The 24,894-nt window shown below is 44.7% G+C and overlaps 1 protein-coding gene across 3 annotated transcripts in view; it reads left to right on the top strand.

The window, feature by feature from the left end:
- The first annotated feature begins 51 nt into the window (after positions 1-51).
- DOCK11 (dedicator of cytokinesis 11) overlaps positions 52-24,894 on the top strand; it is a 174,493-nt gene continuing 149,650 nt past the window's right edge. For 2 of the 3 annotated variants that reach the window (XM_020963411.2, XM_020963412.2), the window contains exon 1: positions 58-269. In XM_020963411.2, coding sequence (XP_020819070.1) covers positions 168-269 — 102 coding nt within the window. In that variant the 5' untranslated portion in view covers positions 58-167. Of the gene's footprint in view, positions 270-24,894 lie in introns of all 3 variants that reach the window. The other variant, XM_078147802.1, reaches the window with a different exon arrangement.

Here is a 24,894-nt window from a genome sequence, read left to right on the forward strand (position 1 = left end):
GGGCGGAGCCAGCTCGAGGCGGGAGGCCGGCGTGTGAGGAGGAGGAGGAGGAGGGCGAGGAGGGCGGCGGCGGCAGAGGCTCAGGCGGCGCCGAGGGCAGCGGAGGCTGCAGCCTGCCCGCCCTGTCCCTAGCCGAACCGAGCCGCGCTGGGCCGAGGCGTGCTGCCATGGCCGAAGTGCGCAAGTTCACCAAGCGGCTCAGCAAGCCTGGCACGGCGGCGGAGCTGCGGCAGAGCGTGTCCGAGGCGGTGCGGGGCTCCGTGGTGCTGGTGAGGCCGGGGTCGGGGCTGGGGCTGGGGCTGGGGCCGGGGCAAGCACGCACTGACGGCCGCCCGACGGCCGGGCTGGGCACCCGCAGCCGGCACTCTCCCCGTCCGAGGCCGCGGGTTGACAGCTCGAGCGCGGGGCGGGGCGAGGTTGGCCGGGCCGGGCGGGGAGGACGGGGGTGGGGGTGGGGGCGCGAGGCTCGGGGTTCGGGATCGCTCTCCCCTTCGTTCCTCTGTCCCTCCCCTCCGTATCTCCCTCCCTCCATCCCCTCTCCCCCGGGTCAGCACCTGAGCCAGTGCCCGTGGTAGCCGCAGGAAGGATGCGCGAGGCGCGCGCACGCGCACAGCCGTCCCGCACAGCCGCGGCGCACAAAAAAGAGCCCCACCCAATCCCCCCCCCCCCCCGCCCCGGCTGGGCGCGGTGACAGAGGAAGCGCGGCGACTTCCTCTTGTGGACGCCCGGGCGAGACCCAGGGGAGGCGGCGGCGGCGGCTGGGAGTGGGCTCTGGCCGCGCCCCCAGCCAGTGCCACCTTCCCCTCGGCCCCATGTGTTCCGGGCGCTGCCCGCGGGCTTCCTGCTCGAGGCTTCGGAAGGCTAGCTTGTTTGTTTCTCTGGTTACTTTGTCTCCGCTTCCCCAGTAATGCCAGTTAGCGTGTGCTGGGTCTCTTTACATTTGCCTGTGTAAGAGGGAGATATCCTGGCCAAACGGCTGGGCACGACATGCCAACTTCACGGCTTTTCCTGATAATTGTCATGATGGTCCGGGAAGATTTGGCAACAAAGTCAACATTAAAGGGAACCTCAGAGCCTGGTGAACCCACACAAGAGCAGGAAAAGTTGACTTTAGCGGGAGTTCTGGAAGAAGATCAAAGGTTGCTTGTATACCTTTGAGATAACGATCTAAGCCCCAAGAGCTACAACAGTGCAGAGCCCAAGACTTTAAAAGAGGTTGTTCTATCTTGGCTGAACGCTTGCAAGTTGAATGGGGCAGCTTACTTGTGCTTTAATATGCTTTTGATGGGATTGTGAATATCATCCTTATTTTGTTTCGTTCTTGTCCTACTCCAAGCCTATTGAAAGGCAACTCTGGCCCTGATTTTCCATAGCTGATGCTTCATATGTGAAGGTTAAACCACTTGCATGACATCCTACCTGTGCACTCATAGTACCCTTGGCCTTAAGTACGTAAAACTTTGTCGGGGCAACCCTAACATTGGGGGAAACTCCCATGAGCAGCCAGAAAGGAATGGTCTTGTGTGGGTAGTTGGTGATGGTACTTGGAAGGTTCCCATGAGGCTAGATGGGGCTACCAAATTTTTTCCCTGCGCTTTCACCAACAAGTGAACTTCAGTCTTAAGAGGTAGAAAGTTAATCTATTAACATTCTTGGCCAGACTTTGGAGTTTTGAAAATAATTAAGTGGGATTGACTAGATTTTTTTACAAGACCAAGTTTTATTTGAGTAATGCAGAGGAATTCATTTCCTCATCATAGTTACTATTTATTTGCTCTATACAGAGCTCTGTTCTAGATATTGGGGGAAAGTTTACAGAAGAAAGGGTCTCTGGCTTCATGGAGCTTATGATCTAGTTGGGGGGTTGAACACAAACACAAATACTTGAGTGATCTTGTCCAAGAGTCCAACGATCCCTAAGCAAGCTAGACACTGTGAGAAGCATTGGGGATACAAAGAAAGGCAAAAAACACTCCTTGCCTTCAATGATCATACAGTCTAATAAAGGAAACAACATGTAAATAACTAGGCATGAGCAAGATCTATGTAGAGTAGAAAATGGTCATCTGAAAGGGCAAGGTTTTAGCATCTGGGGGGACCTGGGGGGACCTGGAGAGCCCTCCTCCTGCAAAAGGGTAGTATTTGAGCTGAGTCTTGAGAGAAGCTTAGTAGGAAGGTGAGGGGGCAGAGCATTCCAGACATGGGGACAGCAAATGTAAAGGCCCCCCAAGACAAGAGATGGAGTGTTATGTTTGAGGAGCTGCCAGGAGGACAGTCTAGTTGGATCCTGTAGCTGGAGAGGTCCTGTCGAGGAGTAAGGCGTAAGGAGATGGGAAAGGTAGGAGGGGAGCAAGTTAAGAAGAGCTTCAGATGCCAGAGGACAAGCCACTTCCTCTCTCTGAGCTTCAGTGTTGTCACATCTACAATAAGGAAGTAGGGCTAGATGATCTCTAAGGTCCCTTCTAACTCTGAATCTATGATGTCATGAGTATTTCCATTTAGAACTTAGTATTCAGAGAAGGATCAGGTATTTAGTCAGGAAAGAGAATCAGGAAAGCTAGGGTCTCTAAAGTCAAGGCTGGGGAGAATCTCTAATCAGCAGTTCCATAAGCAACACAGAGGACAAGGAGAATGAGGGCTGACAAAAGGTCATCGGATTTAATGATTAAGAGATCACAGATGCCCTGTAAGAGGGCAGTTTCAGCAGAATGGTCAGAGAAGCCAGATTTGCAGGGGGTTGAGGAGGGAATGAGTGGTGCTGAAGTTTAGCAGTGAAAATGAGAGGTGAGATGGTAGTTATATGTGGTAGAGGAGTCCAGGGGAGGGCTTCTTACAAAGTATTTTAAAGGATTGGGAAGATGATGCTTTTGAGAGAGGGAATAACTTCTGGAGTAAGGTTCTGGAGGAGGAAAGAGAGTGATGGAGGGCACAGATAGAAGGATTAGCCTTAGTGAAGAAGTCCAGAGGAGATGATGCTGAATTTTGAGAAATGGATTAAGGAAGCTCATGGCAGTTGAAGTAGGAATCTACATCACTTGTGGTGAGAGTGAAGTTTGGGGTCAGAAGAGAAGAGTAAAGGTTTGAAACAGATACTGTGGGAAATAAAATGAGGGAAAAGATTATACAGCAGCAGCAAGATTTCAGTTTAAATTATGCGTCATAAATTAGTAGTTGGTGAAATGAGCTCAAGAGCTCTGGAACAAAAGCAGTGAATTTGGATAGTGGAGTCACCCATGGGTCAATAGTTGAAGATTGAGAATGTCATGGGAGTAGGATGGGGAGATGACGTGGGATTTTAGGGTAACAGTAGTTGGTGAATCATTAAAGTGGCAGACCATTGGACCGATGCTGGATCTGGAGATAAGTGAAGCTAGAGTGGAGAGATGGTTTGGGGATATGTCATTATGTGAAGTTTAGCTTTGTTTAGTGTTGGTGGTATGGCAGGAAGTTGTTGGAGAATGGAATTTCTATTTAAATAACCTGATATCAGAAAAAAAAATTGAACAGGCCACAACTTAGCTCCCAAAGGGAAAAAAAAGATTCCAAGACCAGATGGATTTGCAAGCAAATTCTATGAAACATTTAAAGGGTGATTAATTCCACTGTTACATGAACTGTTGTCAAAAATAGGAAAAGAAGGAACCCTTCCAGATTCTGTGGTGCAAATATAGTTTTCATGCCTATACCAGGGACAAAGCAGAGAAAGAAAACTGTAGATCATTCTTCTTAACGAACATTTATGCAAAAATTCAAACAAGATATTAGCAAATAGAGAATGAAATTTCAAAATTCTTGATCTCGGAGGTGGGACGATGAATAATAATCATTAATTTAGAGTGTGATCCACATATAAATGTTAGGAAAACTGAAGAGTCTAATAATACAATTGCAGTCAGTCAACAGATATGTCAGTCAACAGATGAAGTACCTACCAAGTGCAAGACAGTTTTAGGCACTTCATTTGAAAGTAACTGGACTTTTTTCCTCATTGCATCTTGATATGTCCAGTTAGGGTTGATCTTTGTTTGAAAGTGTTTGTCATTGGGACATTCAGAGTATACAGACTGCTCCATTTCAGTCAGGTCAAAGTGTGGAAACCTAGTGGCTTTTTGTCTCATGATGCCTCTTGTTTTGCCACAAGAACCAATCAGTAATGCTACCTCCACAGGAAAATAGTATATTATTATAAACTCCACAGTGTGATCTGCCTTACTGGCGATAGCAGTTATTTGGAGTAACTGGGTCCCAAGGGCTGCAGATTGGGTGCTTGATAGTCATGTCCCCAATTCTGGGTTTAAGCCATTGGGTTTGTAATATTAAATTAGAAGGGGACGTTCAGTACAAAGCCATCTCCCACGGAAAGATGAACTATAGTGAATACCAAAGTGCTTTCCATTAATAACCTCTCATGTTTCTGTAGTGTTTGGCACCTAGCAGATGGAAGCAGGACTTACTTAAGTAGCCAGCTTGAGTTCTTTCCCTTTGTGAGGGAGTTCCACCCAGGGTACTACTCTACACTTTGAAGAATAAATGGGTGCTTGGAGAAGCCAGAGGACCATGGAAACAGGAGGGGGAGCTAGCTTAACTCTCTGGGGACTTAGATACAAATCCTTTGCATGTACTGTGGTGACATAAATAAAACTTGCCCATACGGTTTACTTGATTGAGAGACAACTTGTACTGGAAGGAACGTAGCATTTGGAGACAGTAAAGGCTTTGGTCTGAATTCTAGCTCTAATTCCATAATCTTGGGCAAGTCAGCTTCTCTGTGCCTGTCCCAGTATCTCTAAGATGGAGACAATACTGCTCTTACCACCTACCCCAGCGCGTTATTGTAAGGAAAGAAATACAAACTTGTATCATTTATTAGTATTATCCAAGTCCAGGGCTCTTTCCCGGTGTGGTGTACTGCCTCCTGTGTGGTATTTTCTTATTGCAACCCCAAACCTGCAATATTATGTCATGCTAGATTTTCTGTTTAGAATTCATTTTCCCAATCTAGCCCTGCTGACATGTTATCGGTACCCTGCAGCTAAGCTCTGATCAGAATATTCAAAACACTTAGATTTGTGGTGGGTATAGCACACAGCTGTATGTTTCACCATTAATTCACTGATTATTTTCATGAATCTAATGACTACATCATGAAACAGACAAGAGTATATTTACATAAATATTATACTGTAGGTATAATATTCAGTGGTGGTCCCAGGGAATAGAAGCGTGTCAATTACTGCTAGTTAAGTGGTTCTTGGAAGGGGACTTCTTGCATAGGTCATTTGGGTAACAAGATTATTAGCTGAGCAAACTTCTCTGATAAAGGTCTCATTTCTAAGCTATGTAGGGAAATGAGTGAAATTTATAAGAATAAGAACCATTCTCCAATTGATAAATGGTCAAAGGATATGAACAGGTAATTCTCAGAGGAAGAAAGCCAAGCTTTCAGTAACCATATTAAAAAAATTCCCTAAAAATTAGAGAAATGCAATATAAGAGAACTCTCAGGTACCATATCACACCCATCAGATTGTCTAAGTTGACAAAAACAGGAAGCTGGCACATGCTGGAGGGGCTGTGGGAAAACGGGGACATTTAATGCATTGATTGGTGAAGCTGTGAACTGGTCAAGCCACTCTGGAAAGCAATCTGGAACTACGCGCAAAAGCTAATGAACTGTCTGTCCTTTTACCTAGTGATATCTCTACTTGGTCTGTACCCCAAAGAGATTAAGGAAAGAGGAAAAGAACCCATGTATACGAAAATATTTGTAGCACTTCTTTTTGTGGTGGTAAAGAACTGGAAACGGAAGGGGTGCTTATCATTTGAGGAATGGATGAACAGTTATAGTATACGAATTGATGGAATACTATTGTTCTATAAGAAATTATGAAGGGGATGATTTCAGAGAAACCTGTGAAGACTTGTATGAACTCATGCAAAGGGAAGTGAGCAGAACCAGGGGAATGATTTATACTATAATAACAATATTGTAAAGGCAAACAACTGAAGGATGATCAATACAATGGCCAACCCCCAGCTCCAGAGGACTCATGATGAACTCAGAGTGCAGAGTGAAGCCCATTTTTATTTTGGGAGGAGCATGGCTAATGTTGACATCTGTTTTGCTTGAATTCATATATCTATAATGGAAAAAAAGATTACAAGCTGAGGATAGATGCTGAAGAGCAAAAAGGACTTCTAATGTAAAAGTAGAAAGTCCAGAGTACTCTTTGCTTGCTATGAAAAGAGGGTACAGCTACTTGCCCCTCCCCAAAATACATTTGGTAAGCATGAGGTGTTGTTGCTAGATTGTACTTGGAAGAAATGGTACAAATAGGCACTCAATGAGCATTCTGGTGATTTAATGACCTTGTATGCCAGGTGCCAGCTGAGTTTTCTTTTCAGTACAGTAGCCATGGGCTTTACCAGAAAGGCATTAGCCCATGTAACATCCCCTTCCAAGACTGTTCAGGTTCTGTATAATTTCTTTAATAAAGACAGTCTCTAAAACAAGACTCCTTCCCTTCTTTTTGTGTCCTGGACCCCTCTGGAAGTCTTGTGAAGCCTATGGACCTCTACTCAGAATTAAGGAAATGCCTAATTTTAGTTAAAGGATAGTGAAAATAAAGATGATTTCCCCCTCCATTCACGTTCACAGATGCCCTGACATCTCTCTATGGATTTCTGCTCTCTGAGAGGTAGGAAGGGCTGCAGAATGTCTAGAATCATTGTGTTGTTTCCTCCACTTTGCCTGGAATGACTAATCTGATATTTAGGAAAGGGCTGAAGACAAGCTGCCTCTCTCCTGACTGAGGAACTTGGGGGAGTATTTAATCCAGGTGAAAATATGGAATGCTCTCCAACTGGGTGAGAAGGTGCCCAAGAAAATAAAGTCCTATCAGTCGAAACAGCTTTACTCGATGTTTAGAATTGATAGGCCCACTTCTCCTCGTCGGGTTACGCTAGCTAATCATGCTGATCTCTGGACTCAGGTTGCATTATTCCCTGTGACACTACCTCAGGTACCAGAGCCCGAGAGGCCACCTTCCTGAGCACAACCCATAATTAGCCGTCTCCTTGGGAGGGGTGGGGGGCTCAAAGCCAGAATAGTTTTTCTTTAGGGATTTCCAGTTAGCAGAAACCAGAGAAGCCTCTTCTCTAAGCTGCTTTTAGGCAGTAGAGAATATGACTTGTTTTTCTGGATGGGCCTCCTAATTGTCCTCTCACTGGAAGACTTTGCTGATTTTTTAAACCGCCACTGTACACCTTCTAGACATTCTGTAGCCATTCTCGCCCCTCAGAGCAGGGGTTCCTGACCCGGGCTCCATGAACCTCCACAAGGTCTGTGCACTTGGATGAGGAAAACAATTGCATCTTTATTTTCACTATCTCCAACTGAAATTTCACATTCCTTTCAGTGATTTAAAAACCTGACTCCAAGAAGGGGTGAAAACAGGCTTCCTCAGACTGCCTGCTAAAGGGGTCTGGGACGCCAAAAAGGTTTCCTGCAACACAGAACTCTTACTGTTGCACCTCAGCTGATTAATAAGCACAGTGCTGTGCACGTGGCAGGGACTTCATGCATGCAGTCCAAGTAACCCTTTGTTGAATAAAAACATTACTCATAAGCGTTCTGGTAGTTAGTGGGCACCTGCTCTGTGCTAGGCCCTGTGCCAGCCACTGGGAAGCAGAGACAAAAAAAACCTGAGTCTCTATCTTTAAGGAGCTTGGTTTGATTGGGTTCTCGGTTCTTTTAATTCTAAATAATCTGTAGATGGACACAGAAATTTAAATACAAATGGTATGTAAGTAGACACAAAACAATTTCCCAGGGGGAGGACATTAGTAACTGGGTGGGGGAGGGGAAGGAGAGAGAGAGAGAGAGAGAGAAGGAGAGAGAGAGAGAGAGAGAAGGAGAGAGAGAGAGAGAGAGAGAGAGAGAGGGAGGGAGGGAGAGAGAGAGAGAGAGAGAGAGAGAGAGAGAGAGAGAGAGAGAGAGAGAGAGAGAGAGAGAGAGAGAGAGAGAGAGAGAGAGATTACCCCCTCCTTCCCTCACCTGAGCTGAGTCTTTAAGGAAGTTCAGGCTTCTGAGAGGGGGAGAAGGGAGGCGGGAGTACATTCCAGGCACGAGACACAGACTGTACAAAAGCAGCCGAATTGCAGACAGCGATGGACTGGGGAGACAGATGAGGAATGAGGGAATGAGTTAGGACAGTCTGGACCCGAGAAAGAAAGGAAGCTAAAGATCCAGATGGGAGGCAGTGACAGAAAGCCAGGCAGGTTTTTAGGCAGCAGTTGGGACAGAACAGGGAGTTCAAGCCAGCATGCCATTAGAGCAGCTTCTGAGAGCCAAGATCTTGAAATTTAGGCAAGGCCATTCTCAGCCAGGGAGCTTCTCCCAGGCTGTCTGCTGTAGCAAGAAGAGGGCCGGGCCAAGCTGTGGATGGGCAGGGCATCAGCTCGAGGTGCCCAAAGCACCAGAAAAGGCTTCTGGGGAGTGGCAGCTACCAGGACAGCTACCAAGAGAAGGTCCATCAACAGGCAGAAAAGTGGACTATCAGTGAGGATTCAGTGTCATTCTTCTCCTTCCCCACCCCAAGCCATGCCCCTAAAGGGCTCGTTCAGATCTGAGAATGTGGGAACTGAGTGGTGGAGCTCACTGCTCTGCCTCATCTGTAGCTGATTGAGAGCTTCCAGTTCTAGGCAGGGTTAGCAGTATTTAAACGGACCAGTTCTCCATGCAGAACCCAGTGGCCATCAGATCGAGTCCCAGGTCCTCTTGAATTCAAGGTGCTCAGAGAAGATAGAAAGATACTTGAGAATTCCTACCCTCGAGGAGTATACAGTTCAGGAGAATCAATACTTGTGCCCAGGTAACGGTAACACAGAATAGAACAGCAATGCCTATTGGAGGTAAAGTCCAAGAATTGTGAGGAGGGAGGCAAAGGTTTCATGGGATGAATGGTGAGGATTTTGGCAGTAGAGAAGAGGGAGTAGACCTTTCTAGGTGGAGGAAATAGATTAGGCAATTAATCGATTAATCAACAAGCATTTATTAAGTGCCCACTGTGGGCCAGGCTTTCTGCTAGATGCCAGGGAGGGTGGCAGCTCCTGCCCTCAAGGGGATCACTTACTATCAGGGAGACAATGTGAAGATAAATAAGTACACATAGAAATTATACAAAAAACAGAAAGCCGCTATGGGAGAGAAGGTCCGTGCCACTAGAGGTGCCGAGTCTTGAAGGAAATCAGATTCCAAGAGGTGGAGGTGAGGATGGGGCTCGGGAGTCCTTTCCCATCCCAGCCCCCCACAGCCATCATTGAGGGGAGAAATCCCGCCCTCCCCAGAATCACCAGCCACAACTGCTGACCAACTGCCACCAACAGGCAGATGGGCACCAGAGCCCTGAAAGTGGCAGTGTCTCCCAGACCTTAGGTCGTGCTGCCAGCCCAGGCCTCATAGCCACCATCTGGGGAAGCAACTCCTGTGGAGAAAGGCCCAGCCGTCCCCACCGAGTGCCAACCAACTGCTGCCCACAGAGCAAGCAAGCCAGCCTGGCTGAAGCAGTCAGGCACCCAGAGGTAGAGACAGGAGGCAGCATGTGCCCAGCATGTCAAGCCATTACTGCTTTGACCACCATCTCCTCTCAGTCACCTGTGGGGATAGCCTAGGACCCTGAATCCAAGAGCCCTGGGAATTGTGACATTATGTGATAACGTTGAAATCTCTTTTACTGCTGTACTCCATGAGAGTCTTCCACCTGAAACTTTCCATATGTGTCATGTCCCCCATTAGACTGGGAGCTCCTTGAGGGCAGGGTCTGACCTTTCCCTCTGTATCCCTGCACTTAGCACAGGGCTTTGCACATGGCAAGGACTTAGTAAATGCTTCATTCATCCCTCGTCTCTGCCTCCTAGCTTCCCTACCTTCCTTCACACTAGTGCCTTCCCTCTGTGGTTCTCTCCAGTTTATCCTGCCTGAATCTTGTTGGACATAGTTGTTTTTGTGCTGTTTTCCTCATTAGACTGGGAGCTCCTTGAGGGCAGGGACTGTCTTTTACCTTTTTTGTTTCTCAGGATTAGCACAGCGCCTGTTACAGTAGGAGCTGTCCAGGGGGGAGATGGAAGGTGTTTGGCCTAGATAGCAGAAGGCTGGGGAAGTTTAGCCAGCTTGTGGAAGGCGACATGCCTGCGGTTTGGGGTTCTCAAGCTTATTTACCTAATGGCACTGAATTATGTTTCTGCTATGACAAATGGGGTACGTGGGAAAGTGGGCTAAGTTCTGTGCAACGCACAGCACGCCTTGCTGGAACATCCCATGAGACACACCCTTTGAGAAGCGCTGTTCTAGGGGTTCCTGGAGTTTTTGGAGGTGGGGAGTGACATGGCCAGACTGGCATTTCAGAAACGACGGTGAGAGGTGATGGTGGGCACAGGATGTGTTGGCAGAATGGTCACTAGGCTGACTTCACTGCTACGCGTGTAGCACTTTTCTGAAGGGGAGGAGTATGAGAGAAAATGCCCCAGAAAGGCTGGATCCCAAGTGTAAAAGGCCTTGGATATGAGGCTGAAGAGTTTAGACTCGGTTCAGGAGGCAGTAGGGAGTCCAAGAAGGTTTTTGACTGGTGAAGTGAGAGCAGAAGTGTGCCTTAATAAGATTCATCTGGTGGTGTATGAAGGGTGGGTTGGAGGGTGGAAAGATTAGAGGTGAGGAGGTGGGTTCACAGGTTTTTATAGTAGTCATTAGTAGCTGGAGAATGAGGGACTAAATAAACTTGGCAGCAGGCATGGACAGGATAGGAGTGGGGACGGATACAAGAGAGATTGTGGAGCCAGAATCTTTAGGACTTGGCAGCTGACTGGATTGGGGGGGGCAGCAGGTGAAGAGTCCGAAATTATTCTGTGGTTGGGTGATAGGGAGAATGGCTTTAGTGAAAATAGGGAAACCAGGACTAGAAGGGAAGCAGAGGCTTGTCTGCAGGCCACAGTTAGCCCTTGCTTTGTCCTCCCGAGCTCTGCCTCAGCTTCCTTCAGAGCGCTTGGTTGACATCTTACACATCACTTCTCTGGTGGGATGAGTTAGAGGAATGTTTACATTTGGCTGTCTTCTTGTTGTTTGTTTTTGGCAGCATGTTAAGGTTCCTGCATATTAAAGAATCTTCTAATTCAGTTCAGTTCAACTGCTAATAGGATGTTTATATGTTGGGCCATTATGGGCCTTTCATGAAGGAGAAGTTAGCTTGCAAATGAATGGGGAGTTTGCAGATTCTCTGTGCTGCAGAGCCCATTCAGTCATGCCTCCAGTTCATAATTCTTGTATGTTGAGTTTGTCTTCACAGGAAGTCATGTGTTTACCTTCCTTGGAAGCTAATGTTAAATTTTCAGTGTTTCTGGCTAATGTTTGAAGCTGTGGAAATATAATTCCAGTCATATTTATTTTAGTAATTGCTGAAATCTCTTATTGGAGAGAGAAGACTTGGCTTGTAGGCCTACTTCTGCCCCAATGAAATATGTGACCCTGGGCAAGTCAGAAGAAACTGGGCCTCTTTTCTGCAGTTGAGAAATGGAGTTGACAGCATCTGTGTCTACGAGGAAACCGTTTGTTCTTGGCGTGATGGTGTTCTCTTTGCTTAGGAATCTGGGGAAAGTATGAGGTCAGGCTGATGAGAGGGAACAGAACTGGTAACAGTCAACATGATGGTCAGGCCAAGAGCAGGCTTGATGATTTTGAAAGCTGTTTGAATAGCGGACTATAAAATCTCAAGTGTCCTGGTCTAGCTGTCTGGAGAGATGCTCAGGATCAGTTTCCTAGTGCTAGTTTTTCTATTTTTCTGAAGCAGGTCCCTTTGTTCCAAAAGAAAGTCTTCTCTTTCTTTCCATAGTTTCATATTAGTGAAAGTGGGCAAATCAAATTGCCAGCTTCCTGTTCGCACTTTGAGAATAGCGTTCGTGGTGTGACTAGAACAGATTGATTTTCCTATTTTCACATTAAAATGATACTTCCATCCATTTCCTTTTCTCTCATACTTTGGTGCTTGTTTTCTTTATTATTCACATCATCCATCATGTTACTTGTCTTCTCAGTGGGTGGGGGAGGGAGCCAGAAGGGGAGAAAGAATTTGGAACTCAAAATTTAAAGAGAAAAAATGTTAAAAATAAATAATACATTAAAATAGTTTTTAAATTATCCACCTCTTCTAACGTGACATTATTAAAAAGGCTGTGCTAAGTGTTGGGGTCCTCTCCAAGGCTTCAATCCTCTCTTCTTTGGTGATTTCGTCAACTTCCATGGGTTCAGTCATCATCTCTATGCAGACAACTCTCAAATGTACAAGTCTTACCCTAATCTCTTTCTTGCCCTCCAGTTGAGTAGGTAGTCAGTGATGTGGGAGATCTCTGTGTGGATGTCTAGCATAAAGGTATCTCCTTAGACATTTCCAAAACCCACTTCATTGCGTTTTCCCCTGAACTCCTACGTCCTCCAAACTTGCCGGTTTCACTTTTTTCCTCTCTCTCAGCTCCTCTATCCATTTGCGAAGACTTGTCACTTCTCTCTCTATAGCATCTTACATCCATCTGCCTCTGTGCACTCACATAGCATGGTGGCCACAGTAGTGTGGGCCCAGCCCGCCTCCCCAGCTGCCAGATTGACATTTCTTAAAGAGAAAGATGTCCCTGCATGCCTCTGCACAGAAATCTGCAGTGCTTCCTTTTGTCTTTAGGATAAGATGCCAAGTGCTCATGGTGTCATTACCTTCTGGCTCCCACTTCCTATTCTAGCCTTATTTCCTGTGACTCCCCTTCCCATACTGTCCATTCCAGCCCACTAGCTATTTCTGGTACTTTGACATTTCATCTGCCAGTTCCATGCCTTTGCACAAATGATACCCCATTTCTAGAATATGCTTTTGTCCTGCCTGTGCCTCTGAGAGTCCCGGTATTCTTTCAAGCACAGCTGAGGTGCCACTTGTGACTTGAGACCCTTCTGACTCTGCTGTATCTGCTTAATGGCTACGCGTCGTATTTTCCTTGTGGCTCCCGGAGGCCAAAGAGCATTTTGTTTTTGCCTTTGTGTTCCGAGCACTCAGCATATCACCTGGTGTGTAGCTGTAGGTGTTTAATGTATGTTTGTGGAATTTAGTCACTATAGTACAGTGGGAAGAAGACTGGATTTGGAGCCAGAAGACCCCATTTCAGTTCTGGATTTGCTGTTTACTACCTGTGTGACCTTGAGGGAGCAACTTCTCTGGATAGGGCCAGGGAGTGGACCTGTAATTTCATTTGTAGAGGGAGCTCTCAGTATCAGTAAATGGAGGGGGCTGTTCTTGGTGGTCTCAAAGGCCCCTTACGATGTGGAGTGCTCAGATTACAAACGGCATCAGAGAGGGGCTGCCGTAAGCACTAGAATACTCCCAAATGGTACCATAATGGCCAGAATGGAGACTTTGGAGGAAAGAAAGTATTTGCTCCACTGTCCTCCGTAATTTGCTACTGATGGTTCATGTTAGCACCCATTTACAGAGGGGGAAACTGAGACTCAAGAGAGGAAGGGGTGGGGAAGAGATTTGCCCAAGGTCACATGGGTAGTAAGGAATAGGACTGAGATCTGAACCCAGGTCCTCTGACTGTAGCTCCACAAACCCAGAGTTCCTTCCACTGCACCACACCATCTCCCTAGGTTTGCTGTGTCTGCCCCTTCAGAATATTCCAGTACACTTCTCCCTAGGGCAGCATGGGAGTCAGGCAAACAGAAACCACAATGCCTCAGCCTTATTGTGCACTTTGTTTCCCCATCCTTCAAACACCAGGCTGAGTTCACCTAAAAGGCTGCACATGTGGGAATGGAAACAGGTGGCTCAGTGGGGAGAGCCTGAGCCTGGGTGTTGACTGCCTCAAACTGCTCCATTCCTATAGAGATACCCCATCTCTCTCACTGACCCCAAGGCAGCGGGAAAGCTGGGTGATCTCTATTGTTAAAGATCTGGCAGTCTGCTTGGGAAGAAGTGCTTACTGTTTGTTTATTTTCAATTACTGTATAATTTGAACCGAAGAAATATTTAAAGACTTTAAATTCCCATAAGAATTCTTAAATAGCCACCTTATTTTAAAAAGAAAGTGTCATTTTACCATTTCTAGAAAATTACTAACCATGAAATAAACCTATAGTATCTTTTTTCCCTTTGCTACATTTATTATTTATTTTTAACATTCGTTTTTGAAAATTTTTGAGTTCCAGATTCTCTCCCTACCTCCAGTCCTTCCCCCACCCATTGAGAAGGCAAGACATACGATATCAATGATACCTATGAAATCATGCAAAACACACTTTCATATTAGCTGTGTTGCAAAAAATAAAAAGCAAGAAAAATTAAGAAAGAAAAAATATTTTGCTTCACTCTGCACTCAGAGTTCATCAGTTCTCTCTGGAGGTGGAGAGCATTTTTCATTATGGGTCCTTCAGAACTGTCTTACAACTAAAGTATCTGTCAGTGGACACAGTGATAAAGCATGTGAAGGAGTCTGTTTATGAAGAAAACCAAGGGTTAACATGGCCCTTGCTGATTGGAAATGAGATAGAGCCATCTTTTTAAAAACCCCATGATTTATTAATACTTTTTACAGCCTAGTCACTTCCCAATTACTACCAGCTTTCCCACCCCCCAGGAAAGGAAAACAAATTAATACATTATCCATTTCTGACACTGTAGACCTGTGCTCAACACGTCCCAAACTGAGCTCATCCTCTTTCTCCCTCAAACTTGCCCCTCTTCCTGACTTCTGTATTACTGACGAGAGCACCACCATCCCAGGTGTCATCTGCAACTGGGTGAACAGAGCTCTGTGCATAGAGCACTGGGCCTGGACTCAGGAAGATATGAGTTCAAATCTAGCCTAGAACATTCACTAGCTGGATGATCCTGGGCAAGTCACCTGGCCCTTGTTTGCTTCAGTTTTCTCCTCTGTAAAATGGGGATAATAATAGCACCTGAATCCCCAGGGCGGTTGAGATAACAACTGCAAAGTGCTTAGTACAGTATATGGCACATACCAGGTGCTTAATAAATGCTTGTTCCCTCTTCCCCTTAGGAAATGTTTGTTGACTTGAGTCCATCTGTTGGTAACTTGGAAATCTGACCCCTCTAGGCCTCAGTTTTTCTAGAAAATGAAGGGTTTGCAATCAGTGGCCCCTTCCAGCTTGAAATCTATGGGTCTGTTTTAAAAAAAAATAGACTCTATGGAAGGACCTTGCTTAAAATAGTATTATGCAAATACCTTTTTTAGTTAATTTATTTGGATATGTTTTCTTAAGTTCCAAAGGTTTTAGGTTTTCCTTCTGTATTTATATTTGCCATCTTTGATAATTATTGTATATCTAATAATGATTTTACATCATTAACTTCAAACTAAATAGATGTGTGTGTGTGTGTGTGTGTGTGTGTGTGTAAAAGCTTCTATTGTCTGTTTGCACTTTTGCCCCACGAGTATTATTTGTAATACCAAGGACCAAAGTCATCAGAATAAGTCTTTTTAAGATTTCCAAGGCTGCTTATGTCTTAGCTTTGTAGGAAGCAAAGTTGATTTTGAAATAGATGCATTGAAACCACTGGAGGGAACAGCATCTTTGGTTCTCCAATTACCCCTATGGTCCACAGGGAAAGCAGTCTTGCCAAATCAGATTTGCTGTAAATGAAGTCTTGGGAAAGGCGTCACCAAGCTTGGTGCTCGGTTCCCTAATAGAAGGTCAGCTGGCGGCTATAAAGAGAATATGATGTTCAGAACGTTAGCATAAAGGGAAAGCTTTGCAGTGTTGGGGACCAATCCCAACAGTGTGTCCTCAGGACAAAGGCTGTAGAGTGGCTAGCCATGCAGATTCCAATTATGAGCTAGTCCCCTGGGCTATGGCACCGGAACATATTAGTCCTCATCTACTTTCCTGAGAAGAGCTGTCTGGGGTGCCTCCTCTCTAACAGAAGGGAATGTGGAACTACCACACAGTAAAAGAATCCCTCGAAAGCCCTCGCTTGAGGGGAAGCTTGGCTTTTGGGGGGGTCTATTCTCAAACCAGGCTGATGTAAAGTGAATTTTTGCAATTCAAGCAAGCATCTTCACTGTGCCTCAGCCCAGTCAGCCTTAGAGGGAGATTTGGGCCCAACTAGCTTTTTTCCTAAAATGAGACTCATGAAGGACATTGTGGGGCCATTCTTAGGTATATGGTATTCCATAAATTTCTCAAATTTTATATTGTATTTGTTGGAATAATATAAAGGATTATATAAATTAGATGTATATTTCTTTAAATTATTTCATGATTCCATATCTTCCACTTCAATTCTGCTCATGGGGCATAGAGGGAACCCTGGGTTCTCAAGGGCTCTGCTGGTGTTCTATCTACCATGCTGGAAAGGTGTCCATTATGGGCCTGAAGAGTGCAACCTTGCTAGTTCCTGGTTTATCACTATAATGATGGTGATCAGATGGTGAATTTTTTGAGGCCACAGCAACTCAGCCCATTAGTCAGTCAAAAAGCATTGATTAAGGACTTACTGTGTGCCAGACACTGTGCTAAGTACAGGGGATAAAAAGAAATGGCAAAGATAATCCATGCCCTCCAGGGTCTTGTATTCTGATGGAGACCACGTATACATAAGTTGATCCATAGGAATTGATAAATATAGAAGAGGCTACCCATCCTCACCAAGTGCCACCCAACTGCCTCACCCGGAGCAAATAAGTCAGCTTTGCTGAAGTAGTAAGGCACAAGGGAGAGACAGGCAGCAGCATGTGCCAGGTAAGTCAAACCACCACCACTACCACCACAACTATCACTTACCCTTAGACACCAGTGGAGACAGACTGGGACCTTGAGCCCAAAAGTCTTTGGAATAGCAGTGCCCCACAAACCACTAGACCTCCCTCTATTCCAGCTCCCCTCCCCACCCCAGCCATCCTGGAGGAGATAGGTCATTGTGGAGAGGCGACTCGCCTTCCTCATCACCACCACCAACAACTGCCAACAACAGGCAGAGAGGCACAGGAGACCTGGGAACGGCAGCACTTCCCAGACCCCAGATCATGCTGCTAGACCAGACCCCAATTCCTGTGGAGAAAGGCCCAGCCATTCCCACCAAGTGCCAACCAATGGCCACCCACAGGGCAAGTAAGGCAGAGACAGGAGACAGCATGTGCTCGGTTCATCAGGCCACTACCTTGATATTAACATCTGTTTCGCTCTCAGACTCTAAGGACCATGGGATCTTTCCATCTGACTTGCAGCTGAAACCTTCCATAGTCGTAGTCTCCCCCCTTAGAACAGGTTCTCCTTGAGAGCAGGGACTGTCTGACTTTCCTCTTTGTACCCCTAACCCTAAGCATAGTGCTTTGTATATAGTAAGCACTTAGTAAATGCTTTCTTCGCTCATTCAGTGCTACAGTGAAGGTCAAGAACGATGAGGCCTGAGAAAAGACCATTTGCTTGGGCAACTGAGAGATCCTTAGTAACTTTGGAGAGAGACCTCTGAGGAAAATGTAAATTCTTTGAGAGCATAGATTGTATCACTTATTTTCTCTTTGAAACCTGCAGCAGTTAGCACACTTGCATTGGGAGGCTCGGAAAGGTTTTAGACTTGGGCACCAAGGGCTGGTAAATATTTAATAAAGGGCTGGGAAGTGTATGCAAGAGCCTCTTTTAAGTTTAATCTGCAGTATAACATTTTCACTCTCACTTTTTTTTTTAGCTAGGCAGTGGGGTTAAGTGACTTGTCCAGGGTCGCACAGCTAGTAAGTGTTATGTGTCTGAGGCCGGATTTGAACTCAGCTCCTCCTGAATCCAGGGCCGGTGCTCTATCCACTGCTCCACCTAACTGCCCCTTGCTCTCACTTTCTTAAGCCTGTCTCTACCCTCAACAAAACAAGCCCTGATTTGGAGAGTTTGTGGACTTCTGTGATGTAAATGCTCACACTGAAAAGAGAACCTGGGCTAGAGTCCTTTTTACTAGCTCCAGCACACCCCTGAGTTCAGGGAAGACCTGAACTGAAGGAAGCAATGGGTTTGGTAAGCCAAAAATGAGGTAGGACTGTATTTGGGGAATGGAGTTTATGCAAACGTATGGCATGTCATTTGAGTAATGTCCTGTTTTGTCTGGAATGTAGAATATACAAAGAGAAGTACAATGTATTAAGTCTGGAAAGGTAGGTTATAGAGGGCCTTCAAATCCACTTCATAAAATGATTTGTTCAGTAAAACTTGGACTCAGTCTAAAGGCTGCACCTGAGGACCTAGAAGGCCACATGTAGCCTTGAGGCCCCAGGTTCCCCACTCCTGCGCTAGGCATATGCCTAGCCTTCCTACCCCAAATCTCAGTCCTAAGGAAGTATCAAGGTAAACAGAAACTTAGAAAAGATGTGGATTTTACTGAGTGAGGAGGAGGTGATAAGAGTTTAGGGTTCAAGACAGAGCTGCAGTATTTGGCCATTAGGAAACAAAAAAGGAGACAAGCATTTATTAAGCTCTTACTGTGTGTCAGACACTAGTTTAAGTGGTGAAAGGATGGGTATCAGCTGACCACAAAATAATAAAAGCAGTCTGCTTTCACTTAGGGTGGGATATGTTTGGGGCAGCATGATGGAGTGGCTTGGAGTGTAGAGGTCCAGCTTCCCACCTCTGATGCCAGGTTCTCTGTGACACAGCCTGTCATGAAGATGATATGGAGTAAGGGCTCATGAAGTGTTTTTGTCAGGCTCAGAGGGCTTTGTGAAAGTGTTTTAACATGTATGAAAAAGGTCTGCCAGATGTAAGATGGGAGTATGGCAGTAATGAGTCAGGACTTACAGTTATGGAGAAATCAGAAGGAAAGAAAGTGATCCAATAATTTGTTATTTCTGAGAGAAATTGATTTATATTTAATTTTTAAATGCTCTGGTTGATGATTTCTTTGTGAGTATGTTAATATGCCGTTTGGTTCCACTTGGGGGGGGGTGTTGATTTTGAAATCATGACCACTCTTCCTCTAGAGAGATTCGAACCTAGGGCATTTTTGACTCCACGTCTGGCACCTTTACAATATGCTACTCTGCCTTCCTTGACTACTATAACTTTTTTAGAAAAGCCTGGAGTTAAGTTGTTCCAAACCATAGACTTTGCCCTTTCTGCTTGTCTTCTTTTCCTATTTTTAATCCTCCTCCATTGTGTTTTGAGGTTTGCATTTTACCAGTGGCCCACGACTGACCTCCACAGTTGATGGGCATTTATGCCTTAGTTCAGCAAACATCTTAGAGGTTGGAGAGGATATCCGGATCCAAGAACATCTGGAGCTGTGGTCTGGGAGAAGGAACTAAGTAATTGAGTGAGTAGTCAGAGCACTACCCAGAGCTGCCCAAGGCACATGCCCTGCTGGAGGAGGAAGAAGAGAAGTGTTTGCCTTTTTCGTGTGATGCCATCTCTTTCAGCTGTGTGATGCTATATTCTTAGGCTTCTTCCCCACCCCACCCCCTGTGTGTCTCTCTGTGTCTCTCTCTCTCTTTGACCATGCCTGTTTGCTTTGCTGCTTTCTCATCCTCCAAGCTCCCTTAAATTCAGGTGTCCTCTAAGTTTCTGTCCTGGGCTCTCTTTTCCTTTCTCTTCTCTCAGGTTCCTAAGAATCAGTATCTGGCCCTCTGTTTACCATTTTCATCAGTGACATGGTTAAAGGCATAAATGCCATGTTTATCCAATTTGCAGATGACAGAAAACTGGTAGGGCTAGCTGACAGGTTGGAGCAAAGGGGAACGATCCAAAAAGGCCTTGACAGGTGTAGAACATGGGACTGATTCAGATGAAGTCTCATAGAAGTGAATGTAAATTCTTAAATTTGGACAACTGTTTAGCCTCTCTGGCCCGGTTTCCCCATCTGTAAAATGAAGAGTTGGACCAAATGATGCCCTGGAGTTCTCTTTCAGCTCTAGATCTTACATCCTGTGAATCTCTGATTTCTGTTTCTATTCCTTCCCAACCTCTTTACAGAAATCTTTACTTGGATGTCTCATCAGCACTTCAAATTCAACATATTGAAAAATGCCTCTTTCCCCTAATTGGTGCCACTGACATTCTCCCATTTACCCAGGCTCCAAAACGGAAGCATTCGTGACTATTTTGTCTCTACCCTGTCCCAACACAACTCTCTCTTCTTTGCTCTTCCCTTCATTGGTGCACAACTTCCTCTCTAGCCTCAAGTCATCTTTCACTCTTTACCTCCTCTGCAGGATGTCCATCCAAAGAGTTTCTGTCTGTGGGATTAAGCCATCTCTAGGTAGTTTTTACATGTGATTTAATACTTTGCTTTAGCCAAGGGTGGAAAATTCCATAGGCCCGAGATGGCTAAGTGCCTTCTTTGGAGAGCCAGTAAACATGTGTGCCAGGGGAAGAGAGCAGAGATCTATCTGGAAAGATTGGATCCTAAAGTTTGCCATTTCTGATTTTAGTGCCTGCCACTAAATCAACAAATTATACTCAAGATTTTATAAAAATTAAAGGGTTTCTAATATTCCTTTGTAAAATCACGTTCGAGATTTTGGGCAATGGTCAGACTAAGCCTTTGGAGTAAGCCAATTTTATTGTTACTAGACTGGGACTGAGTTAGTCAGATGGTCTGTAACCTCCCTCCTGCAGTGGATATGTCGGGCTGATGCATGGACCGTTGAGAGTTTGTCCGCGTTTCTCTCGGCTTGGGATGCTGCTGCTAGAGAGCTGACAAACTGAGTAGAGATGAGGAATCCTTGACAAACTCCACCAGTCATTTTGCTGCTTCCCCTTAGTCCCTGTGGCCTCAGCTTGTCCCTGCCTGCCTGCCCTTCTCCAGGGTGGCCAGTTGCCTCTTGCCTCCCTTCCTACTCCAGCAAAAACTACTGTGATAGGATTTGGGGAGTGATGGCTCACAGATCTTCAAGGGTGTTGATTGTATTTATCCCATGGTGATTTTAGGTTTTCTCTTCTTCCTTTAAAAGGACGGCTGGAACTGGATCTGTTTCTTTGTTAAGTTACTTTTTACTTCTGTTGCTTTTGTTCTGTTTCTTGTGGGCTAAGTTCCCAACTCCTGGTCTACTTGGTGCCATGAAAAAATGCATTCCCTATTTTCACTGCTGTCTTGTCTGGGGGCATAGTCATCCTTTGGGTTGCCAAATGTGCTGTGAGGGATACTGAGCTGATGTTAAGCATTTTGGATTTTAGATAGGAGGTGCTAGATAAAAGCCACAAACTCTGCTTGCCAGCGTAGGAAATTATGACTCAAAGGCGCTAGAGTCATTCTTCACTACAGGACTGTAAGATTCACACACCGGTGAAGTATGGGGGTCATAGGGCTGGGTATTTATTCTAGCTGTGCTTATTTTGTGCAGCAGATACAGTCCTGAAGATTGGTGTCAATCCATTCATTTAAACTAGGGGGGGAGAAGGGTGGGCAATGGAGGCTGTGTGGTGCTGTGGAGAGAGAAGAGGACTTGGAGCCTTGCCATGCCGGGGTTTCAATCCATCCTCGGATATCATGTAAAAAATTGTAGGGGACAAGAAAAAGGGAATGCATACAAATGCAGCTTTAAGCAGCGTCAGAAAGAAAACAAGCAGCCATGTCTTGTTTATCCTTTGTTACAAGGGATGGCTTGATGGGTAGGGGAGAAGGGGGGACAGAGAATATATTCAGAAATGAAGGTAATGTAGAAGCAAAAGAATTTAATTTTTTAAAAATGTTGCTCTTACTAGTTCAGTTATGAGTAGAACATTTTCTCTTTCTATTTGTTTTCCTTGAACATGTTGAGCCCTGTGAAGCTAGACAAGGCATATCACTTAACCTCTCAGCCTCGGTTTCCTCATCTGTAAAATGGGAATAATAATAGCACCTACCTCACTAGATTAAATGAAATACCATGTAAAGCATCTTGCAAACCTTAAAGCACTATTTAAATGCTACCTGTTATTATTATTAATATTAACATTATTATCTGATCGGTTACCAAACCCTGTCATTTCTTCCTCCACAACATCTCTCCTATCCTTCCCCTTCTATCTACTTACACAGCCATTGACCTTGTTAAGGTCTTCCTCACTTCTCATTCTGACTATCTGTGATCATTTCTTCATCGTTATTTTTGCTTCTGGTCTCTCATCTCTCTAATCTATCCAAATCATTTTCTTAATCCTTGTGTCATTGATGGTCTGGTGAAGACTGTAGATCCCATCTCAGAATAACATTTTTAAGTGCCTAAAGTAAAATGGGTAGGATTACAAAGGAAACCAATTATTTTGGAACACAGTTCTCAAAATAAAAAAAAAAACAACCAACCACCAACCAATAAGTTCATGTACCCCAGCTAAGATCTCCAGTTCTAAGGAATGGATCTGACCATGTAACTCCCTTGTTTAAGAGCCTTCAGTGGCTCCCTATTTCTTCTAGGATAAACTACAAACTCTTAAACCTAATACTTAAGGCCTTCCAGATTTGGCTCCAACCTGCAATTCTAGACTTATCCCACACCACTCTCTTTCACAAGTTCTGTGTTCCAGCCACATTGAACTTCTAGCTGTTCCCAAAATTTGACAAGTCATCTCCTGCCTCTCCAGATTTTCCTTCCGCAACTCTGCCTCATTTAATTCTTCTCTTATTCCAAGACTTGACTTCCATTTTTCTTTCTTGAAGGCTACCCGATCCCTCCCTTCTCTTCAGTTGTTATTATACTCTCTCCCCTCAAATTACCTTATATTTACTTATTTGTGTACATTTGTAGTATAGGAGAATCTAAGCTCCTTGAGGGCAGGAACTCTTTCACTTCTCTCAGTGTATTCTCCAGCACCTAGCACAATGCCTGGCACCTGGAAGTTGCTTAGTAAATATTCAAGGAATTAGATTGAAAGTCAGTTACTTGGAGTCTCTTCCTCTATCTCCCTCTATCGTTCCGGAGAGTGTCCCTTTTTATGCATGTGACCTTACTGCTTAAATTGAATCCTGCCAGACTAAGGTAAGGAATTACCCTTTATCTCTCATAATTTAGAATTCGGGCATTTGGTTTCACAGGAGTTGGGCATACCCGTAAAGAAATGAAGCAGATTAATGCGATACTTGGCAGCGAACAGTTCTTTTAGAAAGCTGCATGAACCCTTTCAGGCCTGAAGATACCATTTAACAAATGATTGCTCCTATGATACTTTTGAGAGTTGAGTTTTTTGAAATCACATGGGGGTACCAAGAAATACATTTTAGTTATTCTTTTTAACTTGCTACCAACTATTTTTAAAGTTTAAGAATATCAATGTCACTGAATATTTATATATAGTGTCTTAGACAAAAAGTTGATGTTTTTGGTAGTTATCGCTAAAAATAATAGAACACATTTCTGTAGCACTTTTTAAAGCACAGTTAAGAGGGCACCACAGTGCACCGAGCACTGGGTCAACTAGATGTGAGTCTGAATTCGGTCTTAGACCCTGACTAGCTCTGTGACCTTGGGCAAGTCTGTTTGCCTCAGTTTCCTCACCTGTAAAATGAGGATAATAACAGTATCTACCTCCCAGAATTGTTGAGAGGATTAAATCAAATAATATTTGTAAGCACTCTGGCATAGAGTAGGTGCTATGTAATGTCAGTTGTTGTTATTATCATTGTTGCTATGACTTTTCTTATCACTTTCCTGACAATGATCCTGTCAAGGTTCCAAGTCTTATTAACTCCATTTTATAAGTGATGAAATGAAGGCCCAGAGAGGTGATGTGATTTGACCACTAAAGTCACACAGCCCAGAAATGGCAGATCTTGAGGTTTAACCCAGGGCTCTCGTGTCAAGTCCTGGGTTCTGTTCATGGCACTGTTACTTTTCTCGCCAAGTGCAGATGTAACTCAAAGGATTAGCACTGAACTGGTGGTCCTTTCTGGACTGTGTGTGTGTTCTCTACATATGTATACACACACACACACAGAGTCACTTAGCCCAGTGCCTGGCACATAGAAGGTGCTTAATAGATGCTTGTTGCCTGCCTGCCTTTCATCCATTGAGTTGCCCCAGCTCCTGCCTCCCGCGTATCAGATTGGCTTGTCAGCTGTTCGACCATTTTAAGTGACATTCTTCTTGAGTTGCTTGCAACGTTTCTTCTGTCCATTTTAGAGTCATAAAGTTAGAAATTTAGTACTAGAATGGGCTTTACAGATCAACTAATCCATCCTTCTTATTCTTGGAGAAGGAAACTGAGATGCTGAGAGGGGAAGGGACCTATCCAAGGTCACAGAGCCAGGATTGGTTATAGTTGATTTGCCTGTCACATCTTTTGTGTCTTGCCATCTTCTGTGCTCTGCACACAACTGGTCAAAAGGAACTGGGCCATTGACAGCCGTGCCTTAGTGCCCAGACACTGGCTGTCTTCTAGGACCTCTTGGAAGCCTTCTTCTTGATAAATAAAAGCAAGAAAATAGAACGTGAGTTAGTAAGAGCTTGATGCCAACTTTTGTGACCCTTTTGGATACCAGCTAATGGAAAACTATAATCAGAGTTCACCTTATGGAATCATTGCTTAATATTGTTGGATGACTCATTGAAATTAGTGTTAGAAAAATGCTTCCAGATGTGTGGCAGAGACTTGTGCAGAAGTAAGAAATAAACGCTCTGGAAAAAATGAGTTAGTTTTTCACAGAATCCTAGGATTTTCACTTGGAAGGGACCATAGAGATTATCTATCTAGTTTAATTCCTTCATTTTCTAGATTGGGAGACTCAGGCCCTGCGACCTTCCTCATTCATCTCTACATGTCTATTTCACAGGTTACATTTTTGAAGTTCATAGGTTTGGAACTGGAAGGAATCTCAAAAAGCATCTAGTCCATCCCCTTTATTTTACAAATGAGGAAATTGAGGCCCATCGATTTAAAATTACTTGCCCAAG

Source organism: Phascolarctos cinereus, unplaced genomic scaffold (genome assembly GCF_003287225.1).
Source record: "Phascolarctos cinereus isolate Bilbo 61053 unplaced genomic scaffold, phaCin_HiC Scaffold_8;HRSCAF=390, whole genome shotgun sequence".
NCBI classification, from domain to species: Eukaryota; Metazoa; Chordata; class Mammalia; order Diprotodontia; family Phascolarctidae; genus Phascolarctos; species Phascolarctos cinereus.